The 19,382-nt window shown below is 38.9% G+C and overlaps 1 protein-coding gene across 1 annotated transcript in view; it reads left to right on the top strand.

The window, feature by feature from the left end:
- DNAH11 (dynein axonemal heavy chain 11) overlaps positions 1–19,382 on the top strand; it is a 369,705-nt gene that overhangs the window by 114,073 nt on the left and 236,250 nt on the right. Inside the window, exon 31 of the mRNA XM_027539949.1 lies at positions 17,465–17,596. Coding sequence (XP_027395750.1) covers positions 17,465–17,596 — 132 coding nt within the window. The remainder of the gene's footprint in view (positions 1–17,464; positions 17,597–19,382) is intronic.

Here is a 19,382-nt window from a genome sequence, read left to right as displayed (position 1 = left end):
ATCCAGCCATCTCATCCTGTCATCCCCTTTTCCTCCTGCCTTCAATCTTTCCCAGTATCAGGGTCGTTTCAAATGAGTCAGCTCTTTGTATCAGGTGGCCAAAGTATTGGAGTTTCAGCTTCAGCATCAGTCCTTCCAATGAATATTCAGGACTGATCTCCTTTAGGATGGGCTGGTTGGATCTCCTTGCAGTCCAAGGGACTCTCAAGAGTCTTCTCCAACACCACAGTTCAAAAGCATCAATTCTTCGGCGCTCAGCTTTCTTTATAGTCCAACTCTCACAGTCGTACATGACTACTGGAAAAACCATAGCCTTGACTAGATGGACCTTTGTTGGCAAAGTAATGTCTCTGCTTTTGAATATGCTGTCTAGTTTGGTCATAACTTTTCTTCCAAGGAGTAAGTGATTCTTTATTTCATGGCTGCAGTCACCATCTGCAGTGATTTGGGAGCCCAAGAAGATAAAGTCTGCCACTGTTTCCACCGTTTCTCCATCTGTCTGCCATGAAATGATGGGACCAGATGCCATGATCTTCATTTTCTGAATGTTGAGCTTTAAGCCAACTTTTTCACTCTCCTCTTCCACCTTCATCAAGAGGCTCTTTAGTTCTTCTTCACTTTCTGCCATAAGGGTGCTGTCATCTGCATATCTGAGGTTATTGATATTTCTCCCAGCAATCTTGATGCCAGCTGTCCTTCATCCAGCCCAGCATTTCTCATGATGCACTCTGCATATAAGTTAAATAAGCAGGTTGACAATATATAGGCTTGCTGTACTCCTTTCCCAAAATTTGGAACCAGTCTGATGTTCCATGTCCAGTTCTAACTGTTGCTTCTTGACCTGCATACAGATTTCTCAGGAGGCAGGTCAGGTTGTCTGGTATTCCTATCTCTTTAAGAAACAAACATCCATAAAGCAAAAATCAGAAGAAATGTAAGGGAAAAAAAATATATATATATAATCATAGTGAGACATAGTAACATTTCTTTAAGAATATTTTATCAAGTGCAAAAAAATAAGAATAGGAGTGTCTGGAGTTATGTCATTAATTTAAATATAATTTCTATTTTTATTAATTTATATTAATCTTATATCCTGCACAAATATATTAAAATTTTGTATCTCATACATTGTTTTTAGATGTCCATAGGACATTTAGAAAAACTGGCAAAAAGATAAACATTACTGAATTTCAAAAAGTAGAATTCTTTTTTGTGTGTGATTCAGTTATACATGTACACATATATTATTTTTGAACTTGTTTTCCATGATAGGTTATTACAATATACTGACTATAGTTCACTGTGCTATACAGTAAATCTTTTGTACGTTTATTTTTAAAGATTATCTAGGTTTTTTGTTTTGTTTTTTTTCTGAAGGAATTCTGTGTGTCCTACACTGAGCAGATGTCCCTACATGTTTTTTGCCTCCTTTCTTCCAGGTTTCTACAGGTTTTGAGAGTTCTGGATTAATTTTGTGTTTAATTACTCAGTCTGGGATTCCCAGTCATGGAGGCAGGGTCAGCTTGGATGCCGTAGCTTCACATGGTAGAGGTGTGAGATTGTGATGTCTTTCGGAGAACTTTTTCCTATCCAAAGCCTATCAAGATGTTTCAAGCTTTCTTGCTTCTCTGAGCTAGTAGGTAGAGTTTTTCTAGAACCTTTTACTGAATTATGTAATACTATGGGGATCTCAGCTTGATGTCCAACTCCCTACCTTGCTCAGGGAGTGTAAGAGGCAGAGACACAGAAATGTTCTGTGGCCACGTGGGCAATTTAAACTTCAGTGTCCAGTGTTTGAGTCTCTACTCAAACCCTCCTTCAGGCTACATGACATTAGCCTTATAACCTCGTTCTGCTGCTCTGGCATAGATGTACATCTTTGGCATTGGGGACTGTCACCTACTCTTCCCCAGCCCTTTCCCCTTCTTCCTTTCCCATCTGTCTTCCCCCTCTCTTATACTTGGCTGTGTACTGTGAATGTGGATGTGTGGATTTTATTTAAAAGCCCTCTGTGTTAATAAAGGAATTATTCATTCAGTGTAACCCAATATGTTGCAAGATTGCCTATTGTTGTTATTACTGCTATTTAATACTGGCTGTCTAGTTGTTTTTATTTTTGGTGCTCATTAATAATAGTGTAATAACCAGCCTTGTGTCTACATACCTGTTGCACATATTTTTCTTCATTTATTCAGGATAAATTTCCAGATGTAAAACTGCTAGCTCAAAGAGCAGAACTTTTTAAGCATTTGAAACATCATGCCAAGTTTACCTTCCCAATAACAGTGTGTGAGAATTGTCCATTCCCTCCCCTGCCTTTAGCATTGGGTTGATTCTTTTTATTCTCAGAGCTAAAATTATTCATAGTCTAATAGCTTTATGTTATTCAGCTAGTAAAATTTCGTCTTTTTTTTCTTCTTTAAAGTAATTTAAAACTTTTATGTTAGATGAGAAGTAGACAAATAGGATGCTTTATTAAGACAGCACTTACATGCTAATTATGAAACGCTTCTAGCATGAATTGAAATGTTTGACACACCAGCCAACAGATGCCTTCAGTATAGCATTTCAGCATTGCCACTAACTTACACACAAGTGAAGCTAACATTTGAATACTGTTAAATGAATCAAGGCAAATTGGAAGTGGTCAAACAAGAGATGGCAAGAGTGAATGTCGACATTCTAGGAATCAGCGAACTAAAATGGACTGGAATGGGTGAATTTAACTCAGATGACCATTATATCTACTACTGTGGGCAGGAATCCCTCAGAAGAAATGGAGTAGCCATTACGGTCAACAAGAGAGTCCGTAATGCAGTACTTGGATGCAATCTCAAAAACAACAGAGTGATCTCTGTTCGTTTCCAAGGCAAACCATTCAATATCATGGTAATCCAAGTCTATGCCCCAACCAGTAACGCTGAAGAAGCTGAAGTTGAACGGTTCTATGAAGACCTACAAGACCTTTTAGAACTAACACCCAAAAAAGATGTCCATTATAGGGGACTGGAATGCAAAAGTAGGAAGTAAAGAAATACCTGGAGTAACAGGCAAATTTGGCCTTGGAATATGGAATGAAGCAGGGCAAAGACTAATAGAGTTTTGCCAAGAAAATGCACTGGTCATAGCAAACACCCTCTTCCAGCAACACAAGAAAAGACTCTACACATGGACATCAGCAGATAGTCAACACCCAAATCAGATTAATTATGTTCTTTGTAGCCAAAGATGGAGAAGCTCTATACAGTCAACAAAAACAAGACCGGGAGCTGACTGTGGCTCAGATCATGAACTCCTTATTGCCAAATGCAGACTTAAATTGAAGAAAGTAGGAAAAACCACTAGACCATTCAGGTATGACCTAAATCAGATCCCTTATGATTATACAGTGGAAGTGAGAAATAGATTTAAGGGACTAGATCTGATAGATAGAGTGCTTGATGAACTATGGAATGAGGTTCATGACATTGTACAGGAGACAGGGATCAAGACCATCCGCATGGAAAAGAAATGCAAAAAAGCAAAATGGCTGTCTGGGGAGGCCTTACAAATAGCTGTGAAAAGAAGAGAAGTGCAAAGCAAAGGAGAAAAGGAAAGATATAAGCATCTGAATGCAGAGATCCAAAGAATAGCAAGGAGAGATAAGAAAGCCTTCCTCAGCGATAAATGCAAAGAAATAAGGGAAAACACAGAATGGGAAAGACTAGAGATCTCTTCAAGAAAATTAGAGATACCAAGGAAACATTTCATGCAAAGATGGGCTCAATAAAGGACAGAAATGTTATGGACTTAACAGAAGCAGAAGATATTAAGAAGAGGTGGCAAGAATACACAGAAGAACTGTACAAAAAAGATCTTCATGACCCAGATAATTACGATGATGTGATCACTGACCCAGAGCCAGACATCCTGGAATGTGAAGTCAAGTGGGCCTTAGAAAGCATCACTATGAACAAAGCTAGTGGAGGTGATGGAATTCCAGTTGAGCTGTTTCAAATCCTGAAAGATGATGCTGTAAAAGTGCTGCACTCAATATGCCAGCAAATTTGGAAAACTCAGCACTGGCCATAGGACTGGAAAAGGTCCGTTTTCATTCCGATCCCAAAGAAAGGCAATGCCAAAGAATGCTCAAACTACCACACAATTGCACTCATCTCACATGCTGGTAAATTAATACTCAAAATTCTCCAAGCCAGGCTTCAGCAATATGTGAACCATGAACTTCCATATGTTCAAGCTGGTTTTCGAAAAGGCAGAGGAACCAGAGATCAAATTGCCAACATCCGCTGGATCATGGAAAAAGCAAGAGAGTTCCAGAAAAACATCTATTTCTGCTTTTTGACTATGCCAAAGCCTTTGACTGTGTGGATCACAATAAACTGTGGAAAATTCTGAAAGAGATGGGAATACCAGACCACCTGACCTGCCTCTTGAGAAATGTGTATGCAGGTCAGGAAGCAACGGTTAGAACTGGACATGGAATAACAGACTGGTTCCAAATAGGAAGAGGAGTATGTCAAAGCTGTATATTGTCACCCTGCTTATTTAACTTATATGCAGAGTACATCATGAGAAACGCTGGGCTGAAAGAAGCATAAGCTGGAATCAAGATTGCCGGGAGAAATATCAATAACCTCAGGTATGCAGATGACACCACCCTTATGGCAGAAAGTGAAGAGGAACTAAAAAGCTTCTTGATTAAAGTGAAAGTGGAGAGTGAAAAAGTTGGCTTAAAGCTCAGCATTCAGAAAACGAAGATCATGGCATCCGGTCCCATCACTTCATGGGAAATAGATGGGGAAACAGTGGAAACAGCGTCAGACTTTATTTTTTTGGGCTCCAAAATCACTGCAGATGGTGACTGCAGCCATGAAATTAAAAGACGCTTACTCCTTGGAAGGAAAGTTATGACAAACCTAGATAGCATATTCAAAAGCAGAGACATCCGTCTAGTCAAGGCTATGGTTTTTCCAGTGGTCATGTATGGATGTGAGAGTTGGACTGTGAAGAAAGCTGAGCGCTGAAGAATTGATGCTTTTGAACTGTGGTGTTGGAGAAGACTCTTGAGAGTCCCTTGGACTGCAAGGAGGTCCAACCAGTCCATTCTGAAGGAGATCAGCCCTGGGTGTTCTTTGGAAGGACTGATGCTGAAGCTGAAACTCCAGTACTTTGGCCACCTAATGCAAAGAGTTGACTCATTGGAAAAGACTCTGATGCTGGGAGGGATTGGGGGCAGGAGGAGAAGGGGATGACAGAGGATGAGATGGCTGGATGGCATAACCGACTCGATGGACGTGAGTCTGAGTGAACTCCGGCAGTTGGTGATGGACAGGGAGGCCTGGCATGCTGCGATTCATGGGGTTGCAAAGAGTCGGACATGACTGAGCAACTGAACTGAACTGAAAGCTATAGTTTGGTTCATGAGAAGTGTGTGCATCTGAATTGAGACCCCTTAAAAATGGATGTATTATTTGCTAGAATTTGTTTTGTGTTAATATGTGAGCAGCTTGGAAGATGAACTTCAGTCCTTTAAAAATAGTTTAATTTCAAAACTGAAATCAGAGTTGAGTGTAGTAACTGATGATCTTCCTGAACAAGTAATTTCTTTCCTTAGTTCTCAATTCCAAGTTGTAGTAAAATTAACTAAGGTAATTATTTTAAACTCACCCCCACCAATATATGGTAATTGATATTAGCTGATATTGGGATTAAAGGCAAAATAGTGCATTTTGAATATATAGCCCTGCCTTGTGCCAAAATTTGAAGGTAAAACAGATAAAGTTTCTGATTTAAGAGTTCCTTGACAAAAGTATTTTGTTATGTTAGACTTGGAATCTGATAAGAAAGTATTTCCACTCTTCCTTTATTATTACACTATATGAAAATCATCCAAAAAAGCGAAATATTTTGGACTTGAAAATATTAATTATTAGTGTACTGGTACATTGCCTAGGATACTTTTAATAAGACTCATAGTAAGGAATATAAAGCTTTTCTTATTAACCATTCACCCTTCCTGACCTTAAATATTCTGAAATATTATGTGTATAGAAAGAGACTCTCATTTTTCTACTTAAGGTCAGTTTTTAGTCTCATTTTTAATCACTTAGAAATTCTTTTAAAAACAACTGGATGCTGTGTTGATAGTGTTCTTATCTTGTCCCAACCCTTTGACTCAAAGAAGAAGGCTGCAGCTACCCACTGTGTATTGGACGTGTTAATTTTGTTTGTTTTTGTCTTTATAGAAAAGTGTGATCTGATAGGCTCATGCTTCCCAATATAGCAGGAACCTACCAGATGATGAGTAGAGCACATGTTTTCTACCGCCCCTCTCATCTGTTAAAAGAAAATTTTTCCACAGACAATTTACTGACCTAGTAGGCTTTTATTCAGTGATTCATCAATCAGGCAGCATTCAATCTGCAGATGGAAAGAAGCTATAGAAAGAGCTATAGAAAATGAGAGACTTTTGTAAACCAAAGTGAGCAGGAGCAAGGGAGGAAATTATGCTGGGCATTTACTGATTGTTTAAAGCAGGGTGACTTTGAGAGTAAGGAACAAAGGGAGGCCTAAGACCCTGGTCAGGTAATGTGTGCTGAGCAGGCAGGTACTGATTGGTTGACCTAATCCTTCCTTTTCTGGGAAAGTCCAGTGTAGAAACAGTTAAGTTTTAGGTTGCTGACATGGGGCTTTAGTATGAGCAACTCCATCTTGGGCCCAGCCTGGTTACTTTTAACACATGAAAACTTACATTGAAAGACAAAGTATACAAAATAAAATCATACTGCAACTGGAAAAACTAGACCAGATAATTTGAGGAATGCCTAGAAGTTGACAACAGATGGAATCAAACTGATAGATAACTAAGAGGGACATATGTATACCTGTGGCTGATTCATGTTAATATATCACAAAGGCCAATGCAGTATTGTACAGCAATTATCCTCCAATTAAAAAAAATAATTTTTTAAAATAATTTTTTAAAAAGCTATTGCCATGATAAGCCTATTTTATTCCAATGAAATTCCAGAGGAATTACAAACTGAAATTCAGTAAAGGGAAAAAGCATGGGGCTTGTGGTCAGGGAAAAGTACTGAATGTCTAAGAGATAGACATTTGGAACCAGTCTTCCTCTTGTACATCCTGAGAGATTATCAGTGAAAGTGTTTGTCCTGAGGATAAAGCCCTGAAAAATACTTCATAAACGAAGTGAGATGTTTATTGAGGACTTCTGCCATGACTGTGTCTTGACTGTAGATTTTGGGTTGGGCAACTTTTTCTGTGCAGGATGGAATAGTAAATATTTTAGTCTTTATAGGCTTTTTAATCTCTTTCACACCCACTTGTCTCTGCTGTTATAGTGGGAATGAAGACATAGACAATTTTTAAGTGAATGGACAAGACTCAGTTCCAATCAAACGTTATTTATAAAAATAGGTGGTGAGCCGTATTTGGCTTATTACCTGTAGTTCACCAACTGTGGTTCTAGAGAAAGAAGCAGAACAGATCCTGAAGTAACTCAAGATCCCCACAGTGACAGATGGAGGTAACAGAAAAATGTTACCCATGGAGCCCTTGAGTCCAGTCTGACTGATTAACTTAAGAGTTGCTTCTTTGAACAGATAAAACACTGACAAAGATTTGCAATTCAGAGGAAAAAGCAAACACAACAGAGGTGGAAAGAAGCATTCCCCTGTAAGAAGGATTCTTAGAAGACAGGACAGCACTCCATGTGATTTTATACTAATATATAAGTTGAAAATTAAATGGATGATTTTCTATGAACACTGTTTCTTAGATTGGTTCAAAGTGAGATATAAAGCTTGAGTAGACCAGTAACCACAGAAATAATCGAAATGGTAATCAAGTTAAAATTTATATATATATATATATATATATATATCTTGTAAACAGAGTACTGTTCCAATGGTTCTGTCAGACATTTTAAAAACAGATTAATACCATGTTATATCAACTGTTCTGGAATATAGAAAAAGATGCAAAGAGTTTTTTTACTCATTTTATAAACTTGGCAGTGATGAAGTACAAGAGAAAGTTCTGTTGGCCATTCTCTCGAATCAGCACCCCTCCCTTTTTGGTCTGTGGTTTCCATTTAGCGCTGTAGGGAGACAGTCCTGTGGGTCTCACATTTTATCCATCTTGTGAGCAGAGGGATTGACTGCCTTCATTCTAGACTGTCTTGACAAACATACTTGTATAGCAGACGTTGCTGTAGAGAATGGTTACAGGATTTGTTTTGAGCAGAAGTCCTGGGGCAGGACATGGATGGACTAACTACTCATTTTATTAACGGTATATTTTGTGAGTAGAATGTTTTAATTCTGATATAGTTTAGTATATCAAGTTTTTACTTTATGATCATTTTTCTTTATGTCACATACAGAAAGTTCTTGCCTTTCTGAAAGTCATAAAAATATTTTCCTGTTTTCCTTTTAGGTGCTGTATAGTTCTGGTTTTTCATTTAGATCTGTGATCCATACATCTCTTCTTTTTCTGTTGAGTTAACTTTGTGCCTTGGTAAAAAGTCAAATGATTATTTATAAGGGGGCTTATTTCCAGATTCTTCTGTTCCATGGATCTATTTGTCTCTCTATACCACATCCAGTGTTAATTACTGTGGCTTTATATCACCTGGAAATCATGTTATATGTACTCTCCAATTGTATTACTTTTTGTCAAAATTATTTAGGCTCTTCTAAGTTCTTTTCATTTCTTCCTCTCTTTTTGATGCCTCTGTGTGGCTTGTGGGATTTTAGTTCCCTGTGTGAGTGCTCAGTTACTCAGTCGTGTCCAACTCTTTGCGACCCCTTGGCCTGGGATTAAACCCACACCCTTGGCAGTGAAAGTGCAGGGTCCTAACCAATGAACCACCAGGGACACTGGGTCACCAGGGAGTCACCCATTTTTTTTCTTTTTTCATTTCCAAATAAAATTTTCCATCATATTGTTTGTTTTAAAAAGCTTCATTAATCATTTAGTCTAATTAAATTTTAACTGGGATGACACTGAATATAAAAATACTGGAAGGATGAATATCTCAGCAATGATGATTTTTAAAATCCAAGAACATGTTATGTCTCTTGATGTGGATCTTCTTTACTATTTCTGAGCAATGTTTTCTGAACAATGCTGTGCTGAGTTGCTTCAGTTGTGCCTGACTCTAAACGTGTGAATTAATTTTTAAATTTTATTTTCTAATGTTTGTAGCTGGTGTATAGAAATATAAGACATTTTAACATTCACCTTGTGTCTTGAGACTTTTCCAAATTTGTTTACTAGTTTTAGCATGATTTTCTTTTTAATATAGTTTCATAGGCTTTCTATGTGTATGAATATACCGTCTATAAATAATGGAAGTTTTACTTCTCGTCTTCCATTCTTTTTGTCCTTTATTCCCTTTTCTCAAGTTACTGAATTAAGCTAGGACTTCGAGTCCAGTGTTGAATAGAAGTAATGAGGACAGACGATCCTGGCCTCTTCCCAGTCTTAGGGAAGAACAGTGTCTTAAGTGTAATAGTAGTACTAGATTTTTGTAGACAATCTTTCTCAATTAGAGTAAGATACCTTCCATTACATACCAAGACTTTTATCTTGAAGAGATACTGAAGTTTGTCAAATCTTCTAAGATACTCTCTTGTGGTTTGTCTCTTTTATTCTGTTACTATGGTGAGTTTTTGAACACAAAGGCAGCTCCAGTGGTTTATGATGTATTACCATTTATCGATGTGTATGTATTTTTTGCTGGATTCTATTTGCTAATATTTTGTCCATGAATTCTGCATTTATGTTCATAAGGGACATTTATCTGTAATTTTCTATTAAAATATCTTTGCCAGTTTGGGGATCAGGATTATGTTCCTTAAAAAGAAGTGAAAAGTATTGTATTCTCATGTATCATTTTGTGACAGGCAGTGTATGATAGAAATCTCTGGTGATGCTCTCTGGGCCTGGCATTTTGCTTTGTGAAACATCTTTCACTTATGCATTGATTTCTTTCATATACATGCTGTTGTGTAGCTTTTTTGTTTGTTTTTTTCTTGTGTCAGCTTTGGGAATTTGTGTTTTTTCAAGGTATTAACCCATTTTTAATCTCTGTCCAGATCTGGCAGATTACAGCCGTCTGACCACATCTGGCCTGCTGTGTATATGTTTGGGTGCTTTCACCCGGCACTGGTCTTGTAAGTGGTGGTGTTCAGTAGAGACCATGTAGCCCTCAAAGCCTGAAACGTTTTCTGTCTGGCCCTTTGCTGAAGAAGGTTCATCCACCCAGAGCTAAGTTTTCAGACTTAACTGATGTGAGTAGGTCGTCCTTTACCACCGTTATCCTTAGCATATCTGGAGGGTCTGGCTTTGTGCCTCTCTTTCACTCCTGGTTGGTAATTTGTGTTTTCTCTCCTTTGTTTGTAATCAGACTTTCTATATGTTTATCAATCTTATTTAAGTTTTCAAAAAACCTGATCTTTGTTGATTTTCTCTATTGTTTGTTTTGTATTTCACTGATTTCTGCTTTATCTTGATGACTTCCTTTCATCTACTTTGAGTGTAATTTGCTCCTCTTTTTCAAGTATCTTAAGGTGGGAGTTTATTTTAGTAATTTTTACATCTTTTTCTTTTCCTATAAAGCATCTGAAAGGAACTTGAAAACTTGATGAAGATGATCAGAAACTTACAGAGAAAATCATGCTTAATGGTGAAATATTAGCATCATTTTCATTAATGTCAGGAATGGGGTGATTATGCTCACTGTCTCTGACATTCGCTGCTCAGTATTGTGCTGGTTTTCGTGATATGGTTGAAGGAGAAGTAAGAAATGAATAGTGCAAAGGAAGGTGATAAACTGGGATTCCACAGACTTGATAGTGTCAGAAAGTGTGGGACCTACTTTCTCTGGCAGTTTTCTTTGTTCTCAGTAAATGAAAATCCATTTTTTTCTGATACTGCTAAACTTAAAACATTGGTGGGTTTCAAGATTAGAGATCCTTATGGCTATTGTTAAGAGACGCAGAGAGTATCACTTCTGTGTTTGTCCGGCTGGAGGGAGGTTGGAGGGTTCTGGTAGCTGACTCCCAAAGTGCTGTAGTTGTTACCTTATAATGTTCACTTCAACTTGCTGAGCTGAGGACTTACAAGCTCCAGATTTTACCGTTTCTACAGAAGGGCTCTTCCAGCTTTTTTGCCACTATGACTTGGGTGTGCCTAAATTGAGAAGTCTTCTATTCCCTTGATGCTGGTAAAATTGCAGTGTTTCTTCTGCTGCTACAAGGAAAATGTTCCTCCTGTGTTGCCTTATGTATTTGTCGGTTGTTAAGTCTCTCAGTCGTTCCAACTTTTTGTGACCCCATGGACTGCAGCATGCCGGGTTTTCCTGTCCTTCGTCATCTCCTGGAGTTTGCTCAAACTCATGTCCATTGAGTCAGTGATGCCACCAGGGAAGTCTCGCATAATGTTGACAAGCTGTGTTTTTAATCATCTGTCACTTGGCTGAACTTTTGTTAAAAAAAAAGGAGAGATCAGTAATGGAGAGATCACAGGAAGGCTCAGACAAGACAGTGCTTCTGAAAGGACTTGAAATTATAAATGTTCTTAAGAGACATAAACTGTTATTTCTGTTGTTATAATCAACACTTTTTAACCAAATTCTGGTACTGGTGTTAGACTTGGGACTCTACAGACTGGGTACCTTTGCCAAGATGGGAAAATATCCAATTCACAAGTACCACTTTTCTAACCAACGTGTGAGAAATTTTGCTGAGAAACTTACCTGTGTGTACACTCTTACTCTTCCTTGTCTCATCTACTCAAAGCACCTACTTTCACCACCTAGTTCCCCAGCGGCCCTGGGGACAAAGCTCTTAAGTAGGCAGACACAGACCTTGCCCTTGTGGAGCCTATAAGCAGGGTATGATGAACACTGAATGTGGCAGTCATGACATAACAATCACCTCTGCTTTTCTTACCATGTACCCTGCTTATTTAACTTCTATGCAGAGTACATCATGAGAAACGCTGGGCTGGAAGAAACACAAGCTGGAATCAAGATTGCTGGGAGAAATATTAGTAACCTCAGATATGCAGATGTCACCACCCTTATGGCAGAAAGTGAAGACGAACTAAAAAGCCTCTTGATGAAAGTGAAAGAGGAGAGTGAAAAAGTTGGCTTCAAGCTCAACATTCAGAAAATGAAGATCATGGCATCTGGTCCCATCACTTCATGGGAAATAGATGGGGAAACAGTGGAAACAGTGTCAGACTTTATTTTTGGGGGCTCCAAAATCACTGCAGATGGTGATTGCAGCCATGAAATTAAAAGACGCTTACTCCTTGGAAGGAAAGTTATAACCAACCTAGATAAAATATTCAAAAGCAGAGACATTACTTTGCCAACAAAGGTCCGTCTAGTCAAGGCTATAGTTTTTCCAGTGGTCATGTATGGATGTGAGAGTTGGACTGTGAAGAAAGCTGAGCACTGAAGAATTGATGCTTTTAAACTGTGGTGTTGGAGAAGACTCTTGAGAGTCCCTTGGACTGCAAGGAGACCCAACCAGTCCATTCTGAAGGAGATCAGCCCTGGGATTTCTTTGGAAGGACTGATGCTGAAGCTGAAACTCCAGTACTTTGGCCACCTCATGCGAAGAGTTGACTCATTGGAAAAGACTGTGATGCTGGGAGGGATTGGGGGCAGGAGGAGAAGGGGACGACAGAGGATAAGATGGCTGGATGGCATCACTGACTCAATGGACGTGGGTTTGGGTGAACTCTGGGAGTTGGTGATGGATAAGGAGGCCTGGTGTGCTGTGATTCATGGGGTCGCAAAGAGTCAGACACAACTGAACGACTGAACTGAACTACATTTTTTGGATGTAGAATATGAAAAGTAGATTAATGCTATAAGGCTGGATGTCTCCAGTACATGTTTTTATTCCTTTGAACCAGCTATTCATTGTGTTTGATTTTAAGTCTGTCTTGAATGCTTTTTGCATAACCACTGCTTTTCCAACTTGAAAGTGGTCGGTGGATTGGTCTTCTGGAGGCTGGTACAAGGAGTCTATGTGATGTGATCAATAAGAACTGAGACTCTGAAGTCAGACAGTCTGGATTTGAATTCCCCCCCTGCCCTGTTTGGCAGTTGTGGTCAATATGCCCATGAGTCAGTTGTCTTTTACCTGCAAAATGAGAATAATAGAGTGTTGTAAAGATTAAATGAGGTAATATAGACAATAACCCTACTTAGTGCCTGGTGCGTGTGCACTCTGATTTAATGTGAATTGTGCGCACTGTGGGTATTCTTTCCCTGCCTGCCTTCTCTATGCGTGCTCTACCTATAGAACCTTCTGCCGTTTAGCTGCACAGCAGTCTCAGGGCAATCTGCACTATTTCATGCTTTCTGGAATGTGGTAATAGTACTAAAGGGAATCTGTTTTTGACAGTAAAGGTTTGACAGCCTTTGGTGATATGATACATTCACTTACAACCAATTCCTTCAGGATAAAACAATTTGTCATTGACTGTCCTTTGCAAAGCTATAAAGGAAAGAGGTCTGGTATTCCCATCTCTTTCAGAATTTTCCACAGTGTATTGTGATCCACACAGTCAAAGGCTTTGGCATAGTCAATAAAGCAGAAATAGATGTTTTTCTGGAACTCTCTTGCTTTGTCCATGATCCACTGGATGTTGGCAATTTGATCTCTGGTTCCTCTGCCTTTCCTAAAACCAGCTTGAACATCTGGAAGTTCACAGTTCACATATTGCTGAAGCCTGGCTTGGAGAATTTTGAGCATTACTTTACTAGCATGTGAGATGAGTGCAATTGTGCAGTAGTTGGAGCATTCTCTGGCATTGCCTTTCTTTGGGATTGGAATGAAAACTGACCTTTTCCAGTCCTGAGGCCACTGCTGAGTTTTCCAAATTTGCTGGCATATTGAGTTCAGCACTTTCACAGCATCATTTTTCAGGATTTGAAATAGCTCAACTGGAATTCCATCACCTCCACCAGCTTTGTTCGTAGTGATGCTTTCTAAGGCCTACTTGACTTCACATTCCAGGATGTCTGGCTCTAGGTCAGTGATTACACCATCATGCTTATCTTGGTCGTGAAGATCTTTTTTATACAGTTCTGTGTATTCTTGCCACCTCTTCTTGATATCTTCTACTTCTGGTAGGTCCATACCTTTTCTGTCCTTTATCGAGCCTATCTTTGCATGAAATGTTCCCTTGGTATCTCTAATTTTCTTGAAGAGATCTCTAGTCTTTCCCAGTTTGTTGTTTTCCTCTATTTCTTTGCATTGATCGCTGAAGAAGGCTTTCTTATCTCTTCTTGCTATTCTTTGGAACTCTGCATTCAGGTGCTTATTATCTTTCCTTTTCTCCTTTGCTTTTCACTTCTCTTCTTTTCACAGCTATTTGTAAGGCCTCCTGAGACAGCCATTTTGCTTTTTTGCATTTCTTTTCCATGGGGATGGTCTTGATCCCTGTCTCCTGTACAATGTGACAAACCTCTGTCCATAGTTCATCAGGCACTCTATCTATCAGATCCAGTCCCTTAAATCTATTTCTCACCTCCACTGTATAATCATAAGGGATTTGATTTAGGTCATACCTGAATGGTCTAGTGGTTTTTCCTACTTCCTTCAATTTAAGTCTGAATTTAGCAATAAGGAGTTCATGATCTGAGCCACAGTCAGCTCTCGGTCTTCTTTTTGCTGACCGTATAGAGCTTCTCCATCTTGGGCTGCAAAGAATATAATCAGTCTGATTTCGGTGTTGACCATCTGGTGATGTCCATGTATAGTGTTTTCTCTTGTGTTGTTGGAAGAGGGTGTTTTCTATGACCAGTGCATTCTCTTGGCAAAACTCGATTAGCCTTTGCCCTGCTTCATTCCGTATTCCAAGGTCAAATTTGCCTGTTAAATTCTGAAAGAGATGGAACACCTGACCTGCCTTTTGAGAAACCTATATGCAGGTCAGGAAGCAACAGTTAGAGCTGGACATGGAACAACAGACTGGTTCCAAATAGGGAAAGGAGTACATCAAGGCTATATACTGTCACCCTGCTTATTTAATTTTTATGCATAGTACATCATGAGAAATGCTAGGCTGGAAGAAGCATAAGCTGGAATCAAGATTGCTGGGAGAAATATCAATAATCTCAGATATGCAGATGACACCCTCCTTATGACAGAAAGTGAAGAGGAACTAAAAAGCCTCTTGATGAAAGTCAAAGAGGAGAGTAAAAAAGTTGGCCTCAAGCTCAACATTCAGAAAATGAAGATCATGGCATCTGGTCCCATCACTTCTTGGGAAATAGATGGGGAAACAGTGTCAGACTTTATTTTTGGGGGCTCCAAAATCATTGCAGATGGTGATTGCAGCCATGAAATTAAAAGATGCTTACTCCTTGGAAGGAAAATTATGACCAACCTAGACAGCATATTCAAAAGCAGAGACATTACTTTGCCAACAAAGGTCCATCTAGTCAAGGCTATGGTTTTTCCAGTGGTCATGTATGGATCTGAGAGTTGGACTGTGAAGAAAGCTGAGTGCTGAAGAATTGATGCTTTTAAACTGTGATGTGGAGAAGACTCTTGAGAGTCCCTTGGACTGCAAGGAGACCCAACCAGTCCTTTCTGAAGGAGATCAGCCCTGGGATTTCTTTGGAAGGAATGATGCTGAAGCTGAAACTCCAGTACTTTGGCCACCTCATGCGAAGAGTTGACTCATTGGAAAAGACTCTGATGCCGGGAGGGATTGGGGGCAGGAGGAGAAGGGGACGACAGAGAATTAGATGGCTGGATGGCATCACCAATTCGATGGACATGGGTTTGGGTGAACTCTGGGAGTTGGTGATGGACAGGGAGGCCTGGCATGCTGCGATTCATGGCGTCACAAATTGTCGGACATGACTGAGCAACTGAACTGAACTGAAAGTAAAGGGGACAGTATTGTGTTGTAATGTGCTACCCTGGAATAAGGCAGATTTTTGTTGCTGCTGTTGTTAATAAACCTTGAGTAAGACCAGACTGTTGTATGCAAATAAGCATGCTAGCCAAATGACCACCTAAGATAGTATCCATCAAACCTTTCCGACCATGATTAACATTAAGAAAGTTTATATCAGATCTAATTTACACACATCTGTATACACTCCAGTGTGAAACTGAAATAACACTCATAAAGCAGTTCATGTTCTTACTACTATAATGCAGCATCCTTATTTCTTTATATTCCATGTGATTCCATTCCAGTTCTTTCCATTCTAGGAAGAGAGACCATTAGTTTGAAATATATTGATCTCAGAAATTGCTGGACCAGACAACTCTTATTTAGGCAAACATAGGGATATGAATGTGGCTTCCATGATGACTCAGATGGTAAAAAGTCTGCCTGCAATGCAGGAGACCTGGGTTCAATCCCTGGGTGGGGAAGATCCCCTGGGCAAGAAAATGGTAACCCACTGCAATACTCTTGCCTGGGAAATCCCATGGACAGAGGAGCCCCGGTGGGCTACAGTCCATGGGGTCACAAAGAATCAGACATGACTGAGTGACTAAACCACTGCCATCAGGGATATGAAAGTGAAAAGTGAAAGTCGCTCAGCCATGTCCAACTGTTTGTGACCCTGTGGATTATACAGTCCATGGAATTCTCCAGGCCAAAATACTGGACTGGTAGCTCTTCCCTTCTCCAGGGGATCTTCCCAACCCAGGGATGCAACCCAGGTCTCCTGCATCGAAGGCAGATTCTTTACTAGCTGAGCCACCAGGGAAGCCAAGAATTCTGGAGTGGATAGCCTATCCCTTCTCCAGTGGATCTTCCCGACCCAGGAATCGAACCAGAGTCTTCTACATTGCAGGTGGATTCTTTACTAGCTGAGCTACCAAGGAAGCACCAGGGGTATGAATAAGATTTAAGTGCAGCAGTCTTCAGCCATACATTTGAAAGCTTTTCTCAGTAATCACCCTATATTCCATGCAAAAACACAAAAAAACAGAAAACCAACCGATCAAAAAAGCACTCTGTTTTTAATTCTTACTATACTTTGACAGAAGCTAGCTCAATTTGACCTTTTAAAATTTTATGGTCATTACTATTCCACTGAAGTCATAGACTAGATATGGTTATGTGGATAGTCAGGTCACTGCAACCAGGAAACCCTGCTTCTTTGTCTGGCTTTGTCATTTCCTACAGGTTGAGTTGTCTTCTCAGAGTCTTAGCTCAGGAGGTAGGGGGATGGGGGCAGTAGTAATATTTATTCTGTATTAATTAATTAATTAAATCCCTTCCTCCCACTCCACTCCTACCCCTACAGTTGTTGGAGGGCCAGCTGGGACAATGTATTTGAAATAATTTTGTAAACTAAAGGGCTTTTTACAATTATAAAGACTGTTGGGCTATAAAATTCTATATTTGTAACTCTTACCTCCTTTAAAAAAATTCCTTCTAGATTTCTCAGTTGAATACACTGATTGCACTTCTGCTGGGAGAACTTCTACCTGGAGACAGGCAGAAGATCATGACAATTTGTACCATCGATGTCCATGCCAGAGACGTGGTGGCAAAACTTATTTCTCAGAAGGCAAGTTGTAGAGATTTCATGTATTTTTTGCTCTTTACTAAAAGTGGTGTTTTTGTCAAAAATATTTCTGAGAAAGCAGTTTTTTTAAGTTGGTATTTTTGATTAGTCCTAAGAAATTGGTTGTACTTACTTTGGATACATTTTATATGGGTTAACAAATATATTATCCTTAAAAGAGTTACCCCAAGTGATATCCCCAGGGATTTGGCCTCGTAAGGCTCCTCTATTTCAGATCATCCAAAAATTAAGCCAGGATGTGGGACCTCCAAGAAGTCATGTGTTCATTTCCCTGCTTTGTGTCTTCTCTACACCTAAGCATCTTGCCCATTGGCCTGTGGTGACCACCTCTGTGGCTTATCCCGTCAATAGCAGTAAGATTGTGGGCCACCTCAATCATCTCTGTGTGCCTTTGATTAGTTTCTTTTTGAAGACAGAGAAATGTTGGCCACCCCTTGTCTTTTCCATTCCAGGCTAAATTACTTGAAAAAAAAAAAAAAATAGTAGTTACTTTCTATTCCTTTCAATGCATTGTTTACCTTCTTTCCTTATCTCTTTAAAAAGTTCATGTATCTCTTTGATACCTCCAGTGTTTAATGTGGAAGGAGAATTACTCATCCTTTTTTCAAAATATACTCCTACTTAAAATGTCAGAAGTACGATCGTCTAGTGAACAAAACTGACATACCATGCCCATAAAACTACTTTTTCCAAATCTCTCTTTTCTTTTTTTTTTTTGAGGGTGGTAATTACCTTCATGGTTTGAGGGTATGCTTATATTGTGACATATTTTCTGTTGTTTTTCTAGTTCATTCTCAATTTATTAAAATCAAAGCGAATTTTAATTCTCTCCACAAAGTGCAAGCAAATGCTTCCTCGTGTGAACATAAAAAGAAACAGTTCTTGATCCAGGCTCAGGAGACTTACTGAATAATGTTGTTTAAATCCTAATCTAAAATTTGTCCTTGCAAAATACTCTTACCATGTGTTCTCATTTTGATGATGAGCCATTGATATGACCTTGCATATTTTATCATTTTTTTAATCAGTGATGGTTTGCTTGCAGCAGCAGTTTTAATTTAAAATATGTTCTTTATTTTGTACTTAAAGAGATAAAGACTTTGTCTAATTCCTGCTCATTTGGTGTGCCTAAATATGCAATGTGGAGACTCAGGTAGACATAGACAATGAGCAGATAATAATTTTGGTAACTTCAAGTGATTCCTAGGAAATCCTTGGGTCACATTGGATCTGGAAAGAGACTGGAATTATTTTTCAAACTAGGAAATAATGGATAGAATTGAGTAAAATAAGAAATAATGGCAATGAAAAAATACTGTTGTTTGACCTAATGAAAAATGGAGTGGAAATCTGTAATAAAAGCAAAACAATTTTAGAATGGTTGAAAAGTGTAGTTTGTTTATACGTCTGACATGCTGAAATAATGGATTATGTGCTTTTTCCATCTGATTCCACTGATATGAATATAAAGTCACAAAACTGATCCAATCCTCTAGGGTGATTCACAAAAGAGGAAAAAGCATTGCATCAAGAAATTGATGTTGTTGTACAGTAATAGCCTTCTTAAAACGAAGACTTTTACTACACACATATTTCTGATTAAGTATTCAACCATTTACACGCAATTACAGTTTGCAGGAGCATGCAAGAGATTTCCCTTTTGTGAGATTTTTTAGGAGTAAAATGGGACTCAACAGAGTTAATTAATGGATTACATTTGTGGCCTTAAAACTTTCAGTGTTCATGTGTAGTGATCAGATGACGTTTT

This window comes from Bos indicus x Bos taurus, chromosome 4 (genome assembly GCF_003369695.1).
Source record: "Bos indicus x Bos taurus breed Angus x Brahman F1 hybrid chromosome 4, Bos_hybrid_MaternalHap_v2.0, whole genome shotgun sequence".
In the NCBI taxonomy this organism is placed as follows: Eukaryota; Metazoa; Chordata; class Mammalia; order Artiodactyla; family Bovidae; genus Bos; species Bos indicus x Bos taurus.
This window is presented reverse-complemented; position numbering and strand designations above follow the sequence as displayed.